The following is a 23572-nucleotide window of genomic DNA, read 5'->3' on the forward strand; positions in this document are numbered from 1 at the left end:
CACACCCATCCAGGCCACCCCCAACCACTTATCCATTCCTGGGTTCATTCACCAGCATTCAGACTGAACATTTAAACTTAGCATATGGCAACCAGTGCAGTAAAAAGGAGGTCTGTCCTGTCTTTGCCCAACTATACAATGATCCAATGGAGTTCCCTGAACGATGCTAAAAGTCTGCATTTCTGGGGCAACCAGGTTCAGAAGTCTCTAGTAGAAATGCGGTTGGGGAAATTTCCAGACACATTGGCAATCTGACGATTACCACACCTCAAGATCTGAGCTGATGATTTGATTAAACTAACAGAATTAGTAAATACTTGCAAATGTGATTTTGTTTTTCTTTTCTAACCAGACTATTCTGTGTTTGACTTTTCAGGATGAAACTGGTGCCTATTTAATAGACCGAGATCCTACTTACTTTGGGCCTGTGCTTAATTACCTGCGACATGGGAAGCTGGTTATTAATAAAGATTTAGCAGAGGAAGGCAAGACCTGTTTGTTACATATTCAATTTTGTTTATCTTTGTATTCTTTGATTATAAGCAAAGGATTAGGGGAAATGTTGTGTAGCTTACCAAAGCCTCTTGTATTCAATTTCTTGCCACTTCACGTCCTACATGTTTTAAGTGTTACTCAGTTCTGTTTTGATGCTGCACTGCCTGTCACATTATTCAAGATAGCTGTCACACTTTGGGTGAAGAGGTTTTTTTCTATATCTGTTCAGGACTTATTTTCCACTAGTTTATATTTGAGGCCTTGTCTAAGCTTGTGAGCTTTTATACTTTATTGAGACCCTTGAAAATGCTATGATAGCTTTCATCCTGAAAGGTATTTTCTTGAATAAGATGAGACCAGTTAAAGACAATATTTAATACTGTGGCTTTACACCCAAGAGACGTCCCTAAAAATTAGGTGCCAATCTGGTGATGCTGCAACATAGGACTACATTCGAGCAAAAGTGGAAGGAGCAGACTGAGCGATCAACTAATCAGCCTAAAACTGCAGTCCTGCCACATTCAATCGTGAATAATGAGCAATGAAACAGCTAAATGAGAGGAGGATACTCCACAAACATCTCATCCTCAATGAAGACAGACCAGGATGTCAGTGCAAAAGACAAAAGCTTTTGAAGCATTCGCAACCACCTTCAGTCAGAAGATCCATCTTGACCATCGCCTGAGATCACTACCACCACAGATGATAGTCTTCAGCAATCAGATTTACACCATGTGATATCGCGAAATAACCAGGCTCTGGATACAGCTGTAATGCTGTGCTCTAGAACTCGGCGCACTGCTAACCTAGCTGTTCCAATGCAGCTTCAACACTGGCATCATCCTGACAATATGAAAAATTGCCCAGGTGTGTCCTGTCCATAAAAATCAGGACAGGTGCAATCAAGAGTTGAACTTCAGAGGTGAGGTGAGACTGACAGACCTTGATATCAAGGCAAACATGAGACTCCGTGTGGAATCAGGGAGCCCGAGCAAAATAAAGTCAGTGAGAATCTGAGAAAACGCCCCATCGGTTGGAATCATACCTCGCACAAAGTAAGATGCTTGTGGTTGTTGGAGGCCAAGCATTTCAACCCCAAAACAGTATCCTGAGAAACTCTTGCAGCAGTGTCCTAGACCCAACCATCTTAGCTGCGTCACCAAATGACCTTCCATCAATCATAAGGTCAGAAAGGTAATGTTCACTGATGATTACATATTGTTCAGTACCATTTGTGACTTCTCCGATACTGAAACAGCACTTGCCCGCAAGCAGCGAGACATGGGCAGCATGGTAGCACAAGTGGATAGCACTGTGGCTTCACAGCGCTAGGGTCCCAGGTTTGATTACCCGCTGGGTTACTGTCTGTGTTGAGTCTGCACGTTCTCCCCATGTCTGCATGGGTTTCCTCCAGGTGCTCAGGTTTCCTCCCACAGACAAAGACGTGCAGGTTCGGTGGATTGGCCATGCTAAATTGCCCTTGGTGTCCAAAAAGGTTAGGAGGGGTTATTGGGTTACGGGGATAGGGTGGAAGTGAGGGCTTAAGTGGGGCGGTGCAGACTCGATGGGCCGAATGACCTCCTTCTGCACTACGTTCTATGTAATATTTGGGCTTGAGCTTTTAAGTGGCAAGTAACATTCATGCCAGACAAGTGACTGGCAATGGGCATCTCTCGCAAGAGAGAATCTCCCCATGACATTCAGTGGTACCATTGCTGAATCGTCAATCATCAACATTCTGGGGGGGGGCAGCAGTGACCACAAACTTGACTGCAAGAGCAGGTTGCAACTTCAACGGCAAGGAACTTACTTCTTGACTCCCCAGAACTTTTCAACCATCTGCAAGGCACAAGTCAGGGATGTCTTGGAACACTGTCCACTTGCTGGAGGAGTACAGCTCCAAGAACACTCAAGCTCAACTCCATCCAAGACAAAGCAGCCTGCTTGATCCCCTCCACCACTGGTACAGTGGCAGCAGTGTGTACCAATTACAAGATGGACTGCAAAAACTTGCCACAGCACTATAACTACTCCTTCCAAATCCATGATTACCACCACCTAGAAGGGGCAAAGGGAGCAGACACATGGGAATACCATCATCGGCAAATTCCCCTCTACTCTACGTACCATTCTGACTTGGAAATATATTGTCCTTCTTTCAGTGCTGCTGTGTCAATATCCTGGAATTCCCTTTGTAACAAAACTGGGTTTACCGCCACCAAGAAGACTGCTCATCACTATTTTCAATTAGTTTTTTGAATAAATTTGGAGTACCCAATTCTTTTTTTCCAATTAAGGGGCAATTTAGCGTGGCCAATCCACCTACCATGCATATTTTTTTTGGGTTGTGGGGGTGAGACCAACGCAGACTTGGGGAGAATGTGCAAACTGCATACGGACAGTGACCCGGGGCCAGGATCGAATCCGGGTCCTCGGCACTGAGGCAGCAGTGCTAATCACTGTGCTGCCCTATCACTATCTTCAATTAGGATGGACAACAAATGCTGGGCTTGTCAGAAGTTTCACATCCCAGGAACAAAAAACAATTGCAAATTATTAAGTTACACTTGAAAAGAACACACTCAGCTGCAGTATTATTGATTGAGAATAGTTGATGCTAATTATATCCCTTTCAGGTGTGCTGGAAGAAGCCGAGTTTTACAACATCACATCACTAATAAAGTTAGTGAAAGACAGGATAAGAGAGAGAGACACCAAAACATCACAGGTGAGTGGAAAGAGACCGAGTGCAAGTATGTGAAATGTTGTTGGATTGGATGGAAGCTGGGAACAAGGAATCTTTTGAGAGTTGGAGAGAGCGCTGTACTATTTCCAGAATTAAGGAAGTTTGGTTACTTTCTGAATGGATCTTTGGAGCTCACTCAGTGGCATTCTCTCTTGAGAACAGTCACATTTTCCCTTTTACTATTAATCATGCAACCTCCTGCAGGGGCTAGTTTAGCACAGTGGGCTAAATAGCTGGCTTGCAATGCTGAACAATGCCAGCAGCGCGGGTTCAATTCCCGTACCGGCCTTCCTGAACAGGCGCCGGAATGTGGCGACTAGGGGCCTTTCACAGTAACTTAATTGAAGCCTACTTGCGACAATAAGCGATTATTATTATCATTATTATTAGCTGCTTTGGAAAGCAACACGTGCATGCAGGCCATGAATAAAAGAGTAGGCCATTCAATCCCTTGAACCTATTCCACTATATCCTATTATCACTCTCAGGATGGCGAGGAGGCAGGACCCAAGCTTACCTTGGCTGGAAAGAGAATCAAACCCATGTTGGCGTTACTCTTAAACCACATGTGAACCATCTAACCAACTGAGGTATCTGCCCCCCATATATACCTTGTTCTTATCTACCAAGTGTCTATTCATCGCAGTCTTGAGAAGTTCCGTTGTTTCCAACTCTCCTACTGTATCTATTCTTTTGAGGTTGGGGTAGGGGTCCAGATTTCCACTATACGTTGTGTTGAAAAAACATGGTTTTGCATCTAAATGGCCTAGTTCTAATAAGATTGTCCCAAACTTCCGGGATGTCCACCAGAGGAAATAATTTATCTTCTCTTTTCCATAGAATCCTTCAATCATTTTAAACATGTCTATTAAATAACCCCTCCACCTTTGCACTCAAGAGAGTGCAAGCCAGTTTTAATCAACCCATCCTTATGATTTAAACCTTCATGCCCTGCTGTCATTCTAGCAAATTTGTGCAATACCCCCTCCAAGGCCAATGTATCCTTCTGAGGTGCAGTGTGTGTATTAAAAAAAAAAGAAAGAAATGTCTTAAAAAGAGTACCCAATTCATTTTTTCCAACTAAGGGGCAATTTGGCGTGGCCAATCCACCTACCCCGCACATCTTTGGGTTGTGGGGGCGAAACCCACGCAAACACGGGGAGAATGGGCAAACTCCACACGGACAGTGACCCAGAGCCGGGATCAAACCTGGGACCTCGGCGCCATGAGCATGTGTAAAAATGACCACCGCTCCAAATTGGGAGTCTGACAAAGTTCTGTACAACTGAAACATCATGTTCTCCCCTTTGTATCCTAGTCCCCTTGACATAAAGACAATCAGTCTATTAGTATTTAGATTGCTCTTTGTACCTGTGCATTAGTTTTTAGTGATTTGTGTCCACGATTACTGGTCCATGGACTTCCTGCTCCTCCACAGCTCCTAGTTCCTCGGCATTATTGCATGTTCTCAGCATCATTGCATGTCCCTAGCTGTTTATACATCGAACACTGGATTAATAAGTGGAAAGTAACATTCTCACCACAAAAGTCACAGGTAATGGTCATCTCCAACAAGAGAGAATCCAGCCATTCCCCATGATGTTCAGCTGCAGTACCATTGCAGAATCCTCCATCATCAACATCCTGAAAGGACACGATTGACCAAAAACTTAACTGGACCTGCCATAAAGATCCAGTGGCCACAAGAAAAGTCTTATAACTCTTATACAAAAGCTACTGACTTCTCCAAAGCCGGCAAACTACCTAAAAGGTACAGGTCAGGAATGTGATGGAATACTCAACACCATCCAGAACACAGCAGCCTGCTTGATTGGCATCCCTCCGCCACCAGCGCACAACAGTGTACCATTAAACCATCTACAAGGTGCACTGCAACAGCTCATCAAGGCTCCTTTAACAGTGACCCCTACCACCTAGAAGAACAAGGGACAGTGACTCAAAATCATACCACCACCTTGAATTGGAACAATATCACTGCTCCTTTGGTGTCGCTGAGTCATAATCCTGGAAGCTCCCACCCTATCACAGCTGTGGTTGTACCTATGCCAGATGTACTGCACCACTATCTTCAAGGGCAATTAGAGGTGGGCAACAAATCCTAGCCTTGCCAGTGATGCTCCCGTCCCACAAATTAATGTTTTTAAAAAGTAGTTTTGTGTGGATCTCTTGTATAGATATCAGCAAGTAGCTGCCCATGTTTCAGTGTATAAAAGTAAAGTATAAATTGACCACGTAGAAAGACCAACAATTACCCATGGTCCATGTTGAGTTAACTGATCAGAATTTGAATTTCTATACCCATGGATTTAGAAGAGAAAAGTCAGCCTTGAGTTTGTTCTTGCCATCCAGTGCTGGAAAGGTGCACTTGCCAGTGGGTGCAGGACAGAGTCAGACTGTGCTGTGGTGTGCTTGCCCCTGGAGCAAATTGCCTGCTGATACTCATTACTTCACCTCAAGGCTAAAGAATGGCCATTTCGACAGGGTGTCAGAAGATGACCAATTCAGTTGAATCATACCATATTTGAGGGCACTAGGAGCATGGGAAAGTGAACGAGAAACCAGGAAACTGAAAATTTGGTGGTAGAGAATTACATGGAGATCTGACACCCAACATTTTCTTCAAAAAAATTATATTCAAAATTACATCCACAAGGTACACATTTTAGATTTTAAATGAGGTGCAGATCCTTATAGATTTCCAGAATATTTATAGCACATTTATTGCATATTAGAGATAATAACTACTGCCAAGCAAATGCAAAAGATTGCGGCAACAGTTAAGCATATTTGAAAAGTGCTGCAGTAAACGTTTTCAGAAATACAAGCTGTTATCAGGGATCTGAAAGAAACTAGTGCAGTTCCAGATGGTGAGTGTTGATAACAGTATGCTGCTTAAGTTATCAAAAGGAAAAGCAACTGAGAGGAGCTGGCAAGCCAGGTCTGCAGGTCAGTAATAGCTGTAGCTTCAACTCTCATTGCCTGCGAAAAAACACCAGAAGTGTTATGCAGCTCCCTGCATAGATTAATTTATACAGTGACACCAAAGCCCTGAGTTCAATCTCTGTCAGTGCTGAGTTTGCTGATTTCCGTTGCAGCTATGTAAGAATTAATGGAATTGGCATATGTTCCTATATTAAAGAGGAAAATGAGCCAGGATTCCTGGCTTAAGAAAACTGGGGTAGAAATGAGTTGGGGCAGGATCAGGTTAAGCTGTGAATAACATACCAAAACTCATTATTTAAGTGTTAACATGTACCAAAGAACTGTTTCTTCATTTCAGCTGCACTTTAAGATTCTATCCCTAATTTTAATATGATTTTACTAGCGCTATTTTCATAATTGAAATAATCCTCAAGTTCAACAGCTGTAATTCTAATATTTTCTGAAATGGGTCTTTGAACTCGTAATTGATTTGATTCCTCTTGCCCTGTAACCCTCAGATTCCAATGAAACATGTCTATAGAGTATTGCAGTGCCAGGAAGAGGAGCTCACCCAGATGGTGTCTACAATGTCTGATGGTTGGAAGTTTGAACAGGTAAACATGTTAAATCAGCCAGTTAGACTGAGATCTGTCCAGCATTAGATTATAGTTGAGAATAATGCAAGAACTTCTCTTTCACTTTGCACCATACCATGCCATTAGAAGTCAACAAATGCACCTTCTCCATGTGAAGGCAACCTCAATATGATAGTTGGCTGAACCAAATACAGATTCAAAGACCTGTGACGTTCCTGACCCAATTTTTGTTTCAATCTTTATGGCTGCTCAATTAACGGATATCTTTGGAGCTGTGTAACAAAAGAAATTTGACTGTAACTAACCAAAAGATGCATGAGCATTTAGTGATGTAAGCAAAGTCCAAATTCTCAAAGAATATACTATATAATTCCTTCCAAACATTCTCCGTGTGGACCTGGGGATATGGATGGCTTTCCATTCCAAGGACATATTATTTTCTAAAAATAATTCTGCATGCTACAATCCCCATCCAGTAATCAGAAGCATAACTGGGCAATGTATTTATAATTGTGGCATTGGCTATTTTGTAACTTCATTATTTCTTGACTAAAATAATCAGGTCTGCCAATTTGTACTTATGGTGAATGTCCACGCTGACCCCTGAAACACTGCCATTCCTTACTAAGGATCACATTTATGTTGCTACATTACTTCAACATATCTTTCTGGGCATGAGGTGATCTATTAGATTTATAAATGCACATTTCTGGATTAGAGCAGAGCATGTAACCATAAGTCATTATACTTTGTCAAAATGTTTCATTATAAATTTGCATACCTATATGATCAGTTTATGTGGAAAATGTCCATTATAAATGTCAATGTACAGTATTTATGGTAAAGAAAATAAGGTTAGAATACATAACTATAAAAAAGGGATAATATATCTCAGGCTACTTATTACCTTGGTTAGCATCCTAGCTGGACTAGAGTTTGGCTTCACTTGATAAGTAAAAATGAAACCTTTCGGAAGCAGTCACTGGATCTTGCTCAACAGCAGGAACAGTGGATGAGCCCTGACTCATTGTCCTCCTTCCCTCTAACCCATCTTACCTGAAGACTACATTTTGATTTTGGCTCCCATATGTAACACCACAGGCGTTTGACCAATATAGGTAATATAGCTCTGCAGTCTGCATCTGTCCTGGAGACATTATATTTATCTTTTTGTTTTGCTATATTCGGGAAAAGGTAGAGCTTGAATTTACATAGTGCCTGATTAAATTTTTCAAGCACCTCGGTGTTTGACATGAAATGGTTACACGTTACTTTGAAGTGGCTGTTTTGTAGGTATTAATTGGACTGACGAGAGATCTGCCTGTTTTTTTGAGCAGACTGAACATTCCCTATCAGTTATATGTTTGGCTCTGTTTACATCACGTTTCTCTGACCTGTCCACCAAAGCCAACTGTTTGGTCCTCCTGATGTCCCAAGTCCAATAATTCTTCCCTCGTGACTGCTGTTTGCTGATTCTCAGCATTCCTTTCCAACCTTTTTGACATTTTGTATTCCCAACATGTGTTGCTTTGGAAACTGTAGAATTGGCTTGAAAACTTTTTTTTAAATAAAAAATTGATTGGGCTAAAATGACTATTAAAGATTGAAATCGATATTTTTGTGCCAGAGAAGAGATCTTATTTTTTAATAAACATTTTATTGAGGTATTTTTGTTTTCTCCATACAGAGAAAGCTAGCCTGGTCCGATAGCCAGGTCTCTGACTTCGGGGGCTTTGGGTCCCTCCGTGCCAATAGTATCTGTCTCCGGGCTACCAGGGAAGCAAAGGCCAGAACATCTGCCTCTTTCTCCTCCTGGATTCCCGGATCTTCCGACACTTCCGAAAATCGCCACCTCTGGACCCAGCGCCACCCTTATTTTTAACACCGTGGACATGATGTCCGCAAACCCCTGCCAAAATCCCCAAAGCTTTGGACATGTCCAAAACATATGGACATGGTTCGCTGGTCCTCCCGCGCATTTTGTACACCTGTCCTCCACCCCAATGAATCTGCTCATCTGGGCCACTGTCATGTGAGCCCGGTGCACAACCTTAAATTGTATTAGGCTGAGCCTGGCACATATTGTAGACGGGTTGACTCTACTCAATGCGTCTGCCCATAAACCATCCTCTATCTCACCTCCCAGCTCCTCCTCCCACTTGCGCTTCAGCTCCTCGGTCTGCATCACCTCCGACCCCATAAGCTCCTTTTGGTGTCCGAAACGCTCCCCTCCCCTACCCACCCTCTGGAAATTGCCCTGTCCTGAATCCCCCTCAGCGGTAGGAGCGGGAAGGTTGCCACCTGTTTCCGCTCGCCAGCCCAAACTTTTCCTCCAGCACCCTTGTACTCGGAAAGCTCCCCTCTATGAACACATCCCCCATCCTCTCAATCCCCGCTCTCCGCTATACCCGGAACCCCCGATCCATACTCCCCGGGCAAACCGGTGGTTATCACAAATTGGGGCCCAGACTGATGCTCCCACATGCCGCCTCCACTGGCCCCAAACTCTCAGGGCCACCACCACCACCACGGGGCTGGTGGAGTACAGCACCGGCGGGAGCGGCAGAGGCGCAGTTACCAACGCCCCAAGCCTGGTGCCCTTACAAGAAGCCGCCTCCATACGCACCCACGCTGACCCCTCCCCCACCACCCACTTCCTGATCATGGCTATGTTAGCCGCCCAGTAATAATTGCTAAAATTTGGCAGCGCCAGCCCGTCCTTTCCCCGGCTCTGCTTGAGCATTATCTTCCTTACCAGCGGGGTCTTGCCCGCCCAGACGAAGCCCGTGTCCGAAGCCTGTTGACCCGATTAAAAAAGGACCGCGGAATAAAAATGGGGAGACATTGAAATACAAATAGGAACCTCGGGAGGACAGTCATTTTCACCGTTTGTACCCTCCCGGCCAGCGACAACAGGAGCGCGTCCCATCTCCGGAAATCGTCCTTCATTTGATCCACTAGCCGGGCCAGATTCAATTTATGCAGCCGGTCCCATTCCCGCGCCACTTGGATGCCCAGGTACCTAAAACTTCCCCCTACTGGCCTAAACGGCAGCTCCCCCAATCGCCCCTCCTGTCCCCTCGCCTGAACCACAAACATCTCACTCTTATCCATGTTTAACTTATACCCCGAAAACCGGCCGAATTCCCCTAAAATCTTCATGATTTCCTCCATCCCCTCTACTGGGTCCGAATCGTACAGAAGCAGATCATCCGCATAGAGCGAAACCCTGTGCTCCACCCCCAAAAAAAAATCCCCCTCCAACCCCTTGAAGCTCTCAGAGCGATTGCCAACTGCTCTATAGCCAGCGCAAACAACAGTGGGGAGAGGGGGCATCGCTGTCTCGTCTCTCGGTGCAGTCTGAAGTTGTCCTGTTGTCTGCACACTTGCCACCGGAGCCTGATACAGTAACCTGACCCAGTCAATAAAGCCCCGCCCAAATCCGAACCGTCCCAGTTCCTCCCACAGATAGTCCCACTCTACCCGATCAAAAGCCTTTTCTGCATCCATTGCGATCACCACCTCAACCTCCCTACCTTCCGGAGGCATCATGATCACATTTAACAGCCTTCTTACATTGGCCACCAACTGCCTACCCTTAACAAACCCCGTCTGGTCCTCCCCAATAACGTCCAGAACACAGTCCTCAATCCTGGAGGACAAGATTTTGGCCAGCAACTTGGCATCCACATTCAGCAGGGAGATCGGCCTGTAGGACCCACACAGCTCCGGGTTCTTGTCCCGCTTAAGAATCTGCAAAATCATTGCCTGTGACATCGTCGGGGGCACCACCCCTCTTTCTCTTGCCTCATTGAACATCCACAACAACACTGGCCCCAGTATGCCCGAGAACCTTTTATAGAACTGCACTGGGTACCCGACCGGACCTGGGGCCTTACCTGCCTGCATGGCCTTCAAGCCCTCCACTATCTCTTCTAGCCCAATTGGGGGCCCCCAGCCCTACTACCCGCTCTCCGTCCACCATTGGGAAATTCAACCCCTCCAAGAAGCGCCTCATCCCCTCCGGCCACGTCGGGGGTTCCGACCTGTAAAGCCTGCTGTAAAAATCTCTCAACCCCTTATTCACCCCTACCGAATCACCAACCTGGTTCCCCTCACCATCCTTTACTTACCCTATCTCCCTAGCTGCCTCCCTCTTCCTAAGCTGCTGTGCAAGCATTGTGCTGGCCTTCTCCCCATGTTCATAAATCGCTCCCTCGCCTTTCTCAGCTGCTCCACCGCCCTCCGTGGTCAGCAAGCTAAACTCCGCCTGCAGCCTCTGCCGTTCCCTCAGGAGCCCTGTCTCTGGGGCCTCCGCATACATCCTATTGATCTGTGATATCTGTTTTATGAGTCTGTCCATCTCTGCCCTGTCAACCTTCTCCTATGAGCCCGGATCGAGATCAGCTCCTTCTTACCACTGCCTTCAGTGCTTCCCAAACCACCACTGCCGAGGTATCCCCCGTGTCATTGACCTGCAGGTAGTTCTGGATGCATTTCCTCGGCCGCTCGCGCACCCCTTCACCTGCCAAAAGTCCCACATCTAACCTCCAGTGCGGGCGCTGATTACTGTCTTTACTAACCTGCAGGTCAACCCAGTGGGTGCATGGTCTGAGTTTGTGATCGCCGAATACCCTGTGTCCACTACCCCAGCCAGAAAGACCCTGCTCAAAATAAAGAAATCAATCCGGGAGTACACATTATGCACGTGTGAGTAGAAGGAGAACTCCTTCACCCTCGGCTGCCCAAACCTCCATGGATCCACCCCCCCCCCCTCCATCAGCTCCATGAACCCTCTTAGCTCCTTTGCCATTGTTGGTACCCTGCCCGTTTTTGAGCTTGACCGGTCTAAGCCCGAGTTCATGACTGTATTGAAGTCTCCTCCCATGACCAACCTGTGCGAGTCCAGGACCGGTATCTTCCCCAGCATCCTCTTTATAAACTCCACATCATCCCAATTTGGCACATATACATTCATTAATATCACCTGCACCCCCTCCAGTTTCCCACTGACCATAATATACCGACCTCCCGTGTCCGAGACTATTCTACCCGCCTCAAACACCACCCGCTTATTGATCAGGATCGCGACACCTCCAGTCTTTGAATCTCGTCCCGAGTGAAACACCTGGATGACCCAGCCATTCCTCAGTCTAACCCAGTCCGTTACCTTAAGGTGCGTCTCCTGCAACATCACCACGTCCGCCTTCAATCCCCTAAGATGCGTAAACACACGTGCCCTTTTGACCGGCCAATTTAACCCTCGAACATTCCAGGTGATCAGCCTAGTTCCCCCCCCCCCCCCCCCCCCCCCCCCCCCGCCGATCAGTCATCCCCTTTTTTAGGCCCGCCACCAGCCCGTGATCCGCGCCTCCACAGGCCCATCCCCAGGCAGCCCCCGACCTCCTCTGTCCCTCAGCCCAAGTCCCTCCCTTGCCAGCAGAACATTGCCCCCCCCCCCCCCCAATTGGGCTTCCGAAACCTAGCTCACCCAGCTAGCTTGGTGGCCCCCTTCTCCGGCGCCAGATAGTCTCCCCCCTGTTGTCGTCGTCCCCCGCTCATGCAAACAAACCCCAACATCAAACAATCCCCACACAATTGCCCAGCAGAAAAACACCAAGATCAAAACTAGCACACCACCATCCCCCAACAGTGCAAATGAAAACCTAAACTCACCCAGCCCTACTGCTGGTTCCAAGCAAAACGAGAAACTTTTCACAAAAACAGAGAAACAAAACAGAGAAAACAGAAACACGAACGTTGCAGCCAAGTTCAAAAGTTCTCAGTCCTTCGCCAGCCCTTTCTTTCTTGCAAAGTCCAACGCGTCCTCAGGTGACTCAAAGTAAAAGTGCTGATCCTCATGCGTGACCCAGAGACGGGCTGGGTATACCAGTCCAAACTTTACCTTTTTCTTGAAAAGGATCACTCTGATCTGATTGAAGCCTGCTCTCCTCCTGGCCCCCTCCACGCTCAGGTCTTGGTAAACCCGCAGGATGCTTTTGTCCCACTTACAGCTCCGTGTCTGCTTGGCCCACTGCAGAATACGCTCCTTATCTGAGAACCTGGGGAATCTCGCCACCATAGCCCTCGGGGCGGGGGGGGGGGGCTTCTCCCATTTGCAAAAGGGCCGGGAGAATGCCCTATCCCCCAGCAGCTTCTCAAACATGCCTGCGACGTATGTCCCAGCGTCCGTTCCTTCGGACCCCTCTGGGAGCCCGACAATTCTTAGGTTCTGCCGGAGGGACCTATTCTCTAGGCCCTCCACCTTTTCTAGAAGCTTCTTCTGCTGGTCCCTCAGCATCCCCACCTCAAACTCCACCGCGGTCTGATGCTCCTTCTGCTCAGCCAGCGCCTTCTCCACCTTCTGGATCGCCCGATCCTGGGCTTCCAACCTGAGCTCCAGCCGCTCAATCGACGCTTTTATCGGGTCCAAGCAGTCCCGTTTCTGCATAGCAAAGCCCTCCTGGATGACTTGCATCAGCTGCTCCATAGACTGCTGGGTCGACAAGCCAAAGGTGCGCCCCTCCGCCATGATGTCCCCTTTCGGAACTACAGCCCAAGTCTTCTCTGTCTTCTTATTTCTGCCCTTACGAACACTTTTAGTCCTTTTCTCCGTGCACCGAACTGGGAATTTAGTGGAGAATTGCCACTGACATCCGTTCTACAATTCAAGTCCGTGAAAAGGTCCAAAAGTCCGACCAGGGCGGGAGTCACCAAATATGCGACTTACGCCTTCATAGCCGCCACTGGATGTCCCCAGAGAAGAGATCTTAAATTGCTTGGTTAGAACACAGTAATTTTCAGCGATAAATTTAGTAACTATTTTTAATTCAAACAGCTTTACATCTTAATCCCCTTTTTGAGAATGGTTTATATTGCAAAATGATCATACTGCATATTCCAGAAAGTGGCCACGCTTGAATTGTGCCATTATTTTTTTTCCTCCATCAATTTTAAATCTAAGCTTTTGTACTAAAATGAGTTAGGTACTCAACTATTATTTCTGCAGATTTGCCCTCCTGCAGGGGATGCCTATTAGGCTACGTTTCACAGCTGCTGGACCTGCTCTAGGTGACAATTCTTCACATACGAGCCGAGACAATGATGTTCACAGGCTATTCAGTTCTGTGGAGCATTACAGTCTCCATCCTGTCCTTGCCAAACATACCCTTTCTAACAGGGTGTCAGTGAATAACTAATGTAAATCTTGCTGAATGTTTTTCTTCCCTCCCCTAAGCCAGAGATGCCAAGGCTAATTGTAACACTGCAGCTACAGCTCTGACTGATGTGCTAACGTCATGTAAACCAGGAATTGAATCTGGAATATTCGTACTCGGGTCATGGAATCATAGAATCCCTACAGTGCATCAGGAAGCCGTTCGGCCCATCGAGTTTACACCGACATTCTGACTAGGCCTACTTACCCACCCTTTCCCTGTAACCCCATAACCCGGCTAACGTTTGGGCACAAAGGGACAATTTAGCATGCCAATCCACCTAATCTGTACATCTGGACTGTGGGAGGCAACCGGAACACCTTGAGAAAACCCACGCAGACACTGGGCGAATGTGCAAACTCTGCACAGTCTAATTGAACCCGGGTTCCTGGTGCCGTGAGGCAGCAGTGCTAATCACTGCGCCACCATGCCGCCCAAGATTTCATTCCCCTCTTCCCCAACCTGAGTTTGCACTCTTGCTGTTTAAGTAAATATTGATGGTATCACTGGCAGATTTATTGAATGCTTCTCTATAACCAGCCACTACACTTTGTGTAGGAGCACGCCCTTGGATGGGCCTTCTCAATTCCTCAGTTCAAACAAAAAGCCTTGTCTTAATTAGCCGCCTCCATCCCATATAATGACTGGTGTCACTGAGCGGTTGTTCACAGGTCACCTTCACTATTCTGTGGCATACAAGATTCTAGGACCTTAATGGAAAGCAAGAATTGTTCGCTGATCCAATATTTCTGATGCATATTTTAAACAATTGCCACACTACCTGTGTTGAAAAAGTCATCAGTGTATTTGAAATGTTATAAAAATAATTTTGGAATGTTTAATTTACACTTTTTGAAACTTGAAATGAAAGAACTCCTTTAGCATATCTAGTGTTGCAAACTTTCTGCTCTGGTTGTTACAGCTGGTCAGTATAGGTTCCCCGTATGGCTATGGGCGCGATCATCAGTCAGAGTTTCTGCTGATTGTGTCGCGGGAAGTGAAGGGGGAGGAGACCACTTTCCACAACAGCAGCAGTGAGGTCTGTCCCAGAAATACCCTCCACTCTCACTCTAACAATGCACGGCCAATTTCCCTGCTTGTAACCATTGCTTGCTTTATATTACATCTTCACATTCTTTGTAAGATCATTTTTCATCCGTGTCTCAATTCTGTGGTGTGCTGATATTATGTGATTATATATGTGTGTATGTGAGTGAATATAATATATTTAGTGTACACACAACACATTTTTCGCAGTTTTGTGCACCAGCTGTTGTTTGTACTGCTTAAAACAGTTTTTGCTTCTCTAATGTATTTTTTAATAGATTTCCAATAAAACGCAGACCTAAATACAAGTTTGTGAAATCAGATTCAAAAATATTTCATTTGACCGGTTTCTTTTATTCAGAAATTCCTGGTTTTGCACAGTATTTTGATGAAACCTGCAGCAAGCTTGGTACAACATTTAACTCTGAAGTAAATTCTCAGCTGTATCTTAGCAATGATTGCTTTTTAATTGGACTGTGTTTAGAAGGTTTGAGAACAGCCCTTTAAAAAAAATACATTAAAAACTATTTTGAAAAGCTTGTTGAGTTGCCCTTGAGCAGCAACATTGAAGCTCTGACATAAAAGCAGAAAATGCCAAAACACTCGGGTTGATCTGCATCTCTGAACAGTTGTGTGAAGTTGTTTCTGGTGGATGGCCTTTCCCCTCCTCACAGATGTTTTCCGACCAGCTGAGTTTCCAGCATTTTCTGTTATGTTTGAGTGTCAGCTTCTCCAATATTTTGTTCTTTTGTTTTAATAAAGTACTGGTGCCTGGAGTGCAAAGTGGATCTAATGGGGCAGAGAACCTCAGTGTGTAGACTTGCTCTGCATATTCAATACAATTAGCAAATCTGTTGAGAACTTTAATTGTAACTCCTATTAATTTAGGTCTAATTTCAAAGTGGAATTTTGGACCGAACAGCACAAACAATCTCCAGTGTGGGTGAAGACAGATCAGTCACTTGTTACGCTTTATGGTAAAACAATCTTGCTGGTCATTTGTCCATTCACCTTGTGTGAACCTTCTTGATCTAGGTATTGGAATGTTGTAGGTATCTTCAAGAGAAAAGAGATAAAATTAGACAACTGTAACTAGCTTGCACTTACTTTAGATACGCCTGCCATTCTAATGTCTAATGGTGTTCTTGGTTTCTCTTAAAACCTAAATTTGAGAACTTTTATAGGTTAGCAGTTTGCTGATGAAAAGGTGTAAAACTCAACATTTCTTCTCAGCTGAATCATTGCACAAAGAACCAAGTTGAGGGCACAAAAGGAGCATTCTGAATGCAACTAGTGCCGTAGTACAGAGAGAGATGGTCAGGATATTGTTACGTCTGTTTTGCGCCCCTCTTGTCCATATACTTGCCATCAAATTTTGCCGTATGAAATGTTGCTCCACAGAGCTGAATGATAAGTTGATCCTTTGAATGCTCGCTTAATTAATCAGGATCAAAGGGAAAGGTAGTTCTTCCCTTTTTGAAAGGTTCTCTCATTGTCACCTTCCTTGGGAAATTATCTCAGTTCTTGGGAGAAACATGCCTGCAATTATCATGGCTCTTTTATTTCTTTGTAATGGTTTATAAGATGAAATTTGAGATCAGAAGAAAGTAGAAAGGGAAGGAAAGATGCAATGCTGTGCATAGTTTCTCGCATTGGCACCGCATCAACTTGTTTATGTATGTAATTTGCGTATGCCAAGCCAGAAATAGTGTTTCCCAATTTATTCACACCATTGAAGAACATTTACTCGCTAAATATATCATTGCATTGAGCTTGAAATCGAGCACGACCAAGCTTTTAAAATGTTGGATGCTTGAAAGGCCTGCAATCATCAAAATATGTCTGAACAAGACCGAGGTCACCACAGAGGAAATAAGGGCCTAAATTTGGGGTTTACCCCAAGAAGATAGGAGTTTTATGATTCCGTTCAGTGGAGTCTGTGACAGATGGCTTGCAAAGTTTGTAAAATATAAATTAGCAGTGTCCCTAAGTCTCAATTAATGAGAATAAACCAGGGATGAGATAAGATTTCCAAATCCAAGGAGATCGTGATGTGACTTTGAGTGATTTAACAGTGTTGCAACTGGTGACTATTAATTAAAAGTTCACTGGATACCCAGCTTTGGCTGGGCAACCTACCACGACAAACAATATTTTAACAAGAGTTCTGTTGTCCTAGTCACTCCCCAAAATTCCCAGCATTTCTATTTGGAAATCCAGTTTCAAAGTGGATACGGCTCAATTGTAATGACAAACCATACACCCAATAGTCTTCAGACACTTCAGCTGATATGGTGGTATAGTGGTAACGTCATTGGACTAAAAATCCAGGCTAATGCTCTGAGGACATGAGTTCCACCATGGCAGCTGCTGGAATTTAAATTCAGTTGCATAAAAAATAGGAATTTGAAAGCTAGACTCGGTAATGGTGACCATGAAACTTGTCATCAAGTGGTGTAAAAATCCATCTGATTCATTAATGTCCTTTAGGGAAGGAAACCTGCTGCCCTTACCTGGTCTGTCCTATATGTGACACCAGATCCATAGTAATGTGCTGGACTCTTCACTGCCACTCAATTTAAGGACAATTTGGGATGGGCATCAAATGCTGGTCTTGCTAGAGAGGCCCATGTTCCATCAAAGAATACTTTTTTTTTCACTTTTACGTTCAATTTCAGAGTGGCGATTGGTCAGTGCCCAAATAATGCTGATATAGAATAATTGGGTCAGGGACCTGGGATTACTGGTACAGAGCGGGGGATTGGGTCAGGAACGTGGAATTACTGGTACAAAGTAGGGATTGGGTCAGGGACCTGGGATTACTGCTACAGTTTGGGAATTGGATCAGGGGCCTGGGATTACTGGTACAAAAGGGGGATTGGGTCAGGGACCTGGGATTACTGCTGCAGTTTGGGAATTGGGTCAGGGGCCTGGGATTACTGGTACAAAAGGGGGATTGGGTCAGGGACCTGGGATTACTGGTACAAAATGGGGATTGGGTCAGGGACCTGGGATTACTGGTACAAAAGGGGGATTGGGTCAGGGACCTGGGATTACTGGTACAGAGCGGGTGATTGGGTCAGGAACGTGGAATTACTGGTACAAAGTAGGGATTGGGTCAGGGACCTGGGATTACTGCTACAGTTTGGGAATTGGGTCAGGGGCCTGGGATTACTGGTACAAAAGGGGGATTGGGTCAGGGACCTGGGATTACTGCTGCAGTTTGGGAATTGGGTCAGGGGCCTGGGATTACTGGTACAAAAGGGGGATTGGGTCAGGGACCTGGGATTACTGGTACAAAATGGGGATTGGGTCAGGGACCTGGGATTACTGGTACAAAAGGGGGATTGGGTCAGGGACCTGGGATTACTGGTACAAAATGGGGATTGGGTCAGGGACCTGGGATTACTGGTACAAAATGGGGATTGGACAGAAACCTGGGATTACTACTTTTTTCTAATTTAAAATACCCAATTATTTTTTTCAAGTTAAGAGGCAATTTGGCATGGCTAATCCACCTAACCTATCATCTTTGGGCTGTGGGGGTGAAACCTATGCAGACCCGGGGAGAACGTGCAAACTCCACACAGTGACCCGGGGCTTGGATCGAACCAGGGTCCTCGGTGCCGTAGACAGCAGTGCTAGCCACTGTGCCGCCCGGGGACCTGGGATTAATGGTACAAAACAGGGATTAGGTCAGGGACCTGGGATTATTGTTACAAAGCAGGGATTGGGTCAGGGAACCGTGATTATTGGTACAAAGCAGGGATTGGGTCAGGGAACTGGGATTATTGGTACAAAGCAGGGATTGGGTCAGGGACCTGGGATTATTGGTACAAAGCAGGGATTGGGTCAGGGACCTGGAAATACTGGTACAAAACGAGGGTTGGGCTAGGGACCAATGATTACCAGTAGAGAGTGTAGATTATTGGATCAGGGATTTGGGATTGCCGGTACAGAATGGTGATTGGTCCAGGATCCAAGATAATTGACACCTGTGAAACTACACCACAGTAAAAGTAATGCTGTGGGGAGGGAGAGAGTTGGTGATGGTGCAGTTGGTGAAAACATTTTTTGTGCATGGAGATGTAGAGAAATTGTTACTTGCACCATTTGTGTCATGGTGGTGTTTGTAGTTGTTGAAGGGGTTTACAGTCTGAGCTGGCAGCCATGTTATTATCTTCCTGAAAATGACAGAATCAAACACGGGCAGCATAAGTTATTAAACTTGATGTGTCCAGTCAGTCTGGCTTTCATTATTGCTAAACAGTTCAAACTCTTCAATAAGAACACAACAGTGGGGGGAATCTTTTGAACAAGCGATGGGAAATCATAGATTTTTTTTTTCCTGAAAATTCATCAGTTAAATGCTTTGTCTTATGTTTGTCGTGTCTGTTCCTGTGAATCACAAGTCCCACTACATTCTCAGCCATGACTGATCATTGAGACTTCAGCTTTATCCTAGCCTTTTTAGACCAACACTTATCTAGCAGTAGCTACTTTTTCTTTATTTTAATCTTTATTGTCACAAGTAGGCTTACATTAACACTGTAATTAAGTTATTGTGAAAATCCCCTTGTCGCCACATTCCGGCACCTGTTTGAGTACACTGAGGGAGAATTCAGAATGTACAATTCACCTAACAGCAGATTACTGTGATGGTTTTAACACATTTTTCGTGCAGTCCTCCCCAAGTTGTAGTTGATCCTTCTCCAGGTTTGTTCATACTTGTTCCCGAAATATGTTCTGACAAGATTGTTTCTGACACCAAAAGGGTGCGGGGGAAAGTCAAGGAAAACTAAAATAAATTGCAGGAGAATATAAATAAACTTGAAGAATGTGTAAATGATTGTCAACACAGTTAAATGTAAGTTCTACATTTTCGTAGAAGGCATAGGGAGGTAATTTACTACATGGAAAGTGGGGTAAAGGAACAAACAGATCCGAGTACAAATATACCACTTTTATAAAAAAAAAATGCACTCTACTTTACTTCCAGAGGGATAAAATTGAAAAGTCGAGAAGTTGTTATATCTCTACTAAACATTGATTAGACCGCTAGAGGGTTATGTTGATAGGTTTAGTTGAAGGGTGAAAGGTTAAAGGAGTATAAATGGACTGGTTGGATAGAATGACCCTTTTCTGGGTTGTATATCCTGTCTAATTCTGTGTAAACTCTGGCTTTGAAATTTGCATGTAGTAACTCATCCTTGGTGCCCTGAAGAAGTATCTCCCTCTTGCAATGACACCTCTGACAGTTCTTCTGAGATCAAATATCGGGTATAAAATTCCTTGGGGTGTTTTTCTATGTTGAAGACGCTATATAAATACAGGTTGTCTTACACATTTTTAACAGCAACAAACCAAAGCCACTAATCCATGTCACAGCATATCAGCACATTTGCATAATTTCCCTGCTGTTTGCTCAATGTTAATTTGAGTTTAAATGGTCCACGAGGCAAACGGAAGCTTGTATACGCAGTCTGGGTAAGAGAGGGTGCAATTTGGGGCAGCACGGTAGCATAGTGGTTAGCACTGTTGCTTCACAGATTCAGGATCCCAGGTTCGATTCCCTGCTTGGGTCACTGTCTGTGCGGAGTCTTCACGTTCTTCCCATGTGTGCTTGTGTTTCCTCCGGGTGCTCCGGTTTCCTCCCACAGTCCAAAGATGTGCGGGTTAGATGGATTGGCCATGCTAAATTGCCCTTAGTGTCCTAAAAGGTTAAGTGGGGTTATGGGGATAGGGTGGAGGTGTGGGCTTGGGTAGGGTGCTCTTTCCAGGAGCTGGTGCAGACTCGATGGACTGAATGGCCTCCTTCAGCACTGTAAATTCTATGAATCTATGAATTTGTGTGTCAGTTGCATTTGGATTTTGATACGCCCCAGGAAAGTGTCAGCAGGTGAGAAATACAAGAAACTGAATCCATGTCTGAAGAGAAGACTGTTTTAAATTGTGTGGAGAGCTTTCACCAGCTCAGTTTCCCATCTGAAACACCAAACTACACAAAAGGGGAGGCTTGATAAGGCTATGAGGAAGAAAGAATAGCAGGCTGTGCTGATAGATGAGCAAAGATGGGAGGAGGCTCTAGTGGAGCATAAACTCCAGTATGGACTAGCTGAGCTGACTAGCTGTTTCTGTCCTATATTTCCTCTGTAATCTTCTCTCTTCAAATACTTATAACCTGCTGCGTACTTCCAGTACATGTACTCTTCTCTCTTCTATCTCAGTAATGTTGATGGGTCCTTGAGTCTCCTAAATCTGTTTTTAAAGTTCGACTTCACCTTGCACCTTAATAAGCTGCATCAGAGCTAAATTTTGGTTTTACTAAGAAGGTTAATTCATGAACCCGTGTTGAATTCACATGTTCAGGAGAAAGTAACTGGGCAATTATCTCTGTATTATTGTTAGAACCTGCTTAGCCATCAGTACGCATCTGGCATGGCCTTGGCTGTTTACAGTTTTGCTGTTTTTATTCTCAATCATTAGGAGAGGGAAGGGTTGTCTTTTAGTTCAATGTATAATATGGCAAACTATGTACAATAGGAGGAAAATTGGTCATCTATGGAAGTACGAACATCTCCAGTGCTTTAATCATTTCTGGAAGTTCTGTTAGCTTCCAATGGTCAATCATGTAAACTGACACTTTCCAATTCTCCTTTGTGACCCATGTTTTTTTTAAATTTAGGGTACCCAATTATTCTTTTCCAATTAATGGGCAATTTAGCCTGGCCAATCCACCTAACCGGTATATTTTTGGGTTTTGGGGGTGAAACCCACGTAGACACGAGGAGAATGTGCAAACTCCACACGGACAGTGACCCAGGGCTAGGATTCGAACCTGGGTCCTCAGTGCCGTAGGCAGCAGTGCTAACCACTGTGCCACGTGCCGCCCTTGTGACCCATGGTTAAGGTCATATGATCCAGGTGAACTATCTAAAGCTACTTAAAATATTTCCAGATAGTTGGATAAACACAGGTAAGATTTGAGTGGAGCAGTATGATGTGATCTAAATTATCTGTTTGTGAGTGCCGGCATGGTAGTGCAGTCGTTGGCACTGCTGCCTCACGGCCCTGCTGACCTGGGTTCGATCCGGGCCCCAGGTCACTGTCCGTATGGAGTTTGCACATTCTCCCCGTGTTTGCGTGGGTCGCACTCCCACAACCCAAAAAATGTGCAGGTTAGGTGGATTGGCCACGCTAAATTGCCCCTTAATTGGAAAAGAAATAATTGGATAATCTAAATTTATATTTTTTAAAAAATATCTGTGCACAGGTTTGCAGTTTAATGAAAAGTGCTTTGTTTTTGTTGTTTGTTGTTTTCATGCTCTTCAGTTACTGATCTTTGGCAGAGAGTTGCAACAGCTGGATATACACAATGGGCAGACCAGGCATGTCTAGGCATGTGCTGCCTGAAAATAAGATACACGTATCATTTTTTTTTAATATAGTTCTGGAACTTTCAGCAGCACAGCTAGCTGAGTCTTGACTGCATTTCAGTCTGGATAGTGTATATTACACTTGCCCCAGTTGAGCCCCATCCACATCCAAGATTAAAACATTAGAACAAGGAGCAGTAGTAGGCCATCTGACCTCCTGAGCCTGCTCTGCCATTCAATTAGATTGGCCTCAACACCCTGTCCTACATGTTTCCCATAATTCTAGACTTCCCTTTAGTTCAAAAATCTATCTATCTCAGCATTGAATATATTCAATCACCCCAGCTTCCCCAGCTGTCTGGGGTAGAGAATTCCAAAGATTTACCACGCAATTGAAATTTCTCTTTGTCTCCATTTTAAATGGAGGATCCCTTGTTCTGAAACTATTCATAGAATCATGGAATCATAGAATTTACAGTGCAGAAGGAGGCCATTCGGTTCATCTAGTCTGCACCAGCCCTTACAAAGGAAGCCCACGTGTCTACTCTAACCCAGTAACCCCCACTTAACATTTTTTGGACACTAAGGGCAATTTATCATGGCCAATCAACCTAACCCGCACATCTTTGGACTGTGGGAGGAAACCAGAGCACCCGGAGGAAACCCACGCAGACATGGGGGGAACGTGCAAACTCCACACAGACAGTGACCCAAGGCAGGAATCGAACCTGGGACCCTGTGAAGCAACTGTGCTAACCACTATGCTACCGTGCTGCCACGAGTTCTAGATTTCCCCATAAGAGGCAGCATCTTCTCAGCACCTACTCTGTCAAGATCTTTCAGAATCTTTTCTATTTCACTAAGATAACCTCTCATTCTTAACGACAATGAGTATAGGCACAACCTACTCCACCTTTCTTCCAAACAACCTATTCATCCCAGCTACTTTTATACCTAATCCCTTTACTTCTGGTCCCGCCGAAGCTAATGGATGTATGAATGGCTCACCGCTTCCACTGCAGAAGACCCTGGCTTATGTCTCTGTAATGACTATCAGATCATACGCATTCATTTCTATTTTAGTTATAAATTCATTCATCTTGTTACAGATAAAAACCCTGTAATTTTGCCTTTTTACTATTTTTCCATATC

At 44.9% G+C, this 23572-nt stretch overlaps 1 protein-coding gene across 2 annotated transcripts in view; it reads left to right on the forward strand.

Moving 5' to 3' along the window:
* LOC140394212 (BTB/POZ domain-containing protein KCTD5-like) overlaps window positions 1-23572 on the forward strand; it is a 96590-nt gene that overhangs the window by 60282 nt on the left and 12736 nt on the right. The window contains exons 2-5 of one of the 2 annotated variants that reach the window (XM_072481208.1): window positions 377-485; window positions 3132-3223; window positions 6703-6798; window positions 14920-15036. In XM_072481208.1, coding sequence (XP_072337309.1) covers window positions 377-485; window positions 3132-3223; window positions 6703-6798; window positions 14920-15036 — 414 coding nt within the window. The remainder of the gene's footprint in view (window positions 1-376; window positions 486-3131; window positions 3224-6702; window positions 6799-14919; window positions 15037-23572) is intronic. The other variant, XM_072481209.1, reaches the window with a different exon arrangement.

Source organism: Scyliorhinus torazame, chromosome 17 (assembly GCF_047496885.1).
Source record: "Scyliorhinus torazame isolate Kashiwa2021f chromosome 17, sScyTor2.1, whole genome shotgun sequence".
In the NCBI taxonomy this organism is placed as follows: domain Eukaryota; kingdom Metazoa; phylum Chordata; class Chondrichthyes; order Carcharhiniformes; family Scyliorhinidae; genus Scyliorhinus; species Scyliorhinus torazame.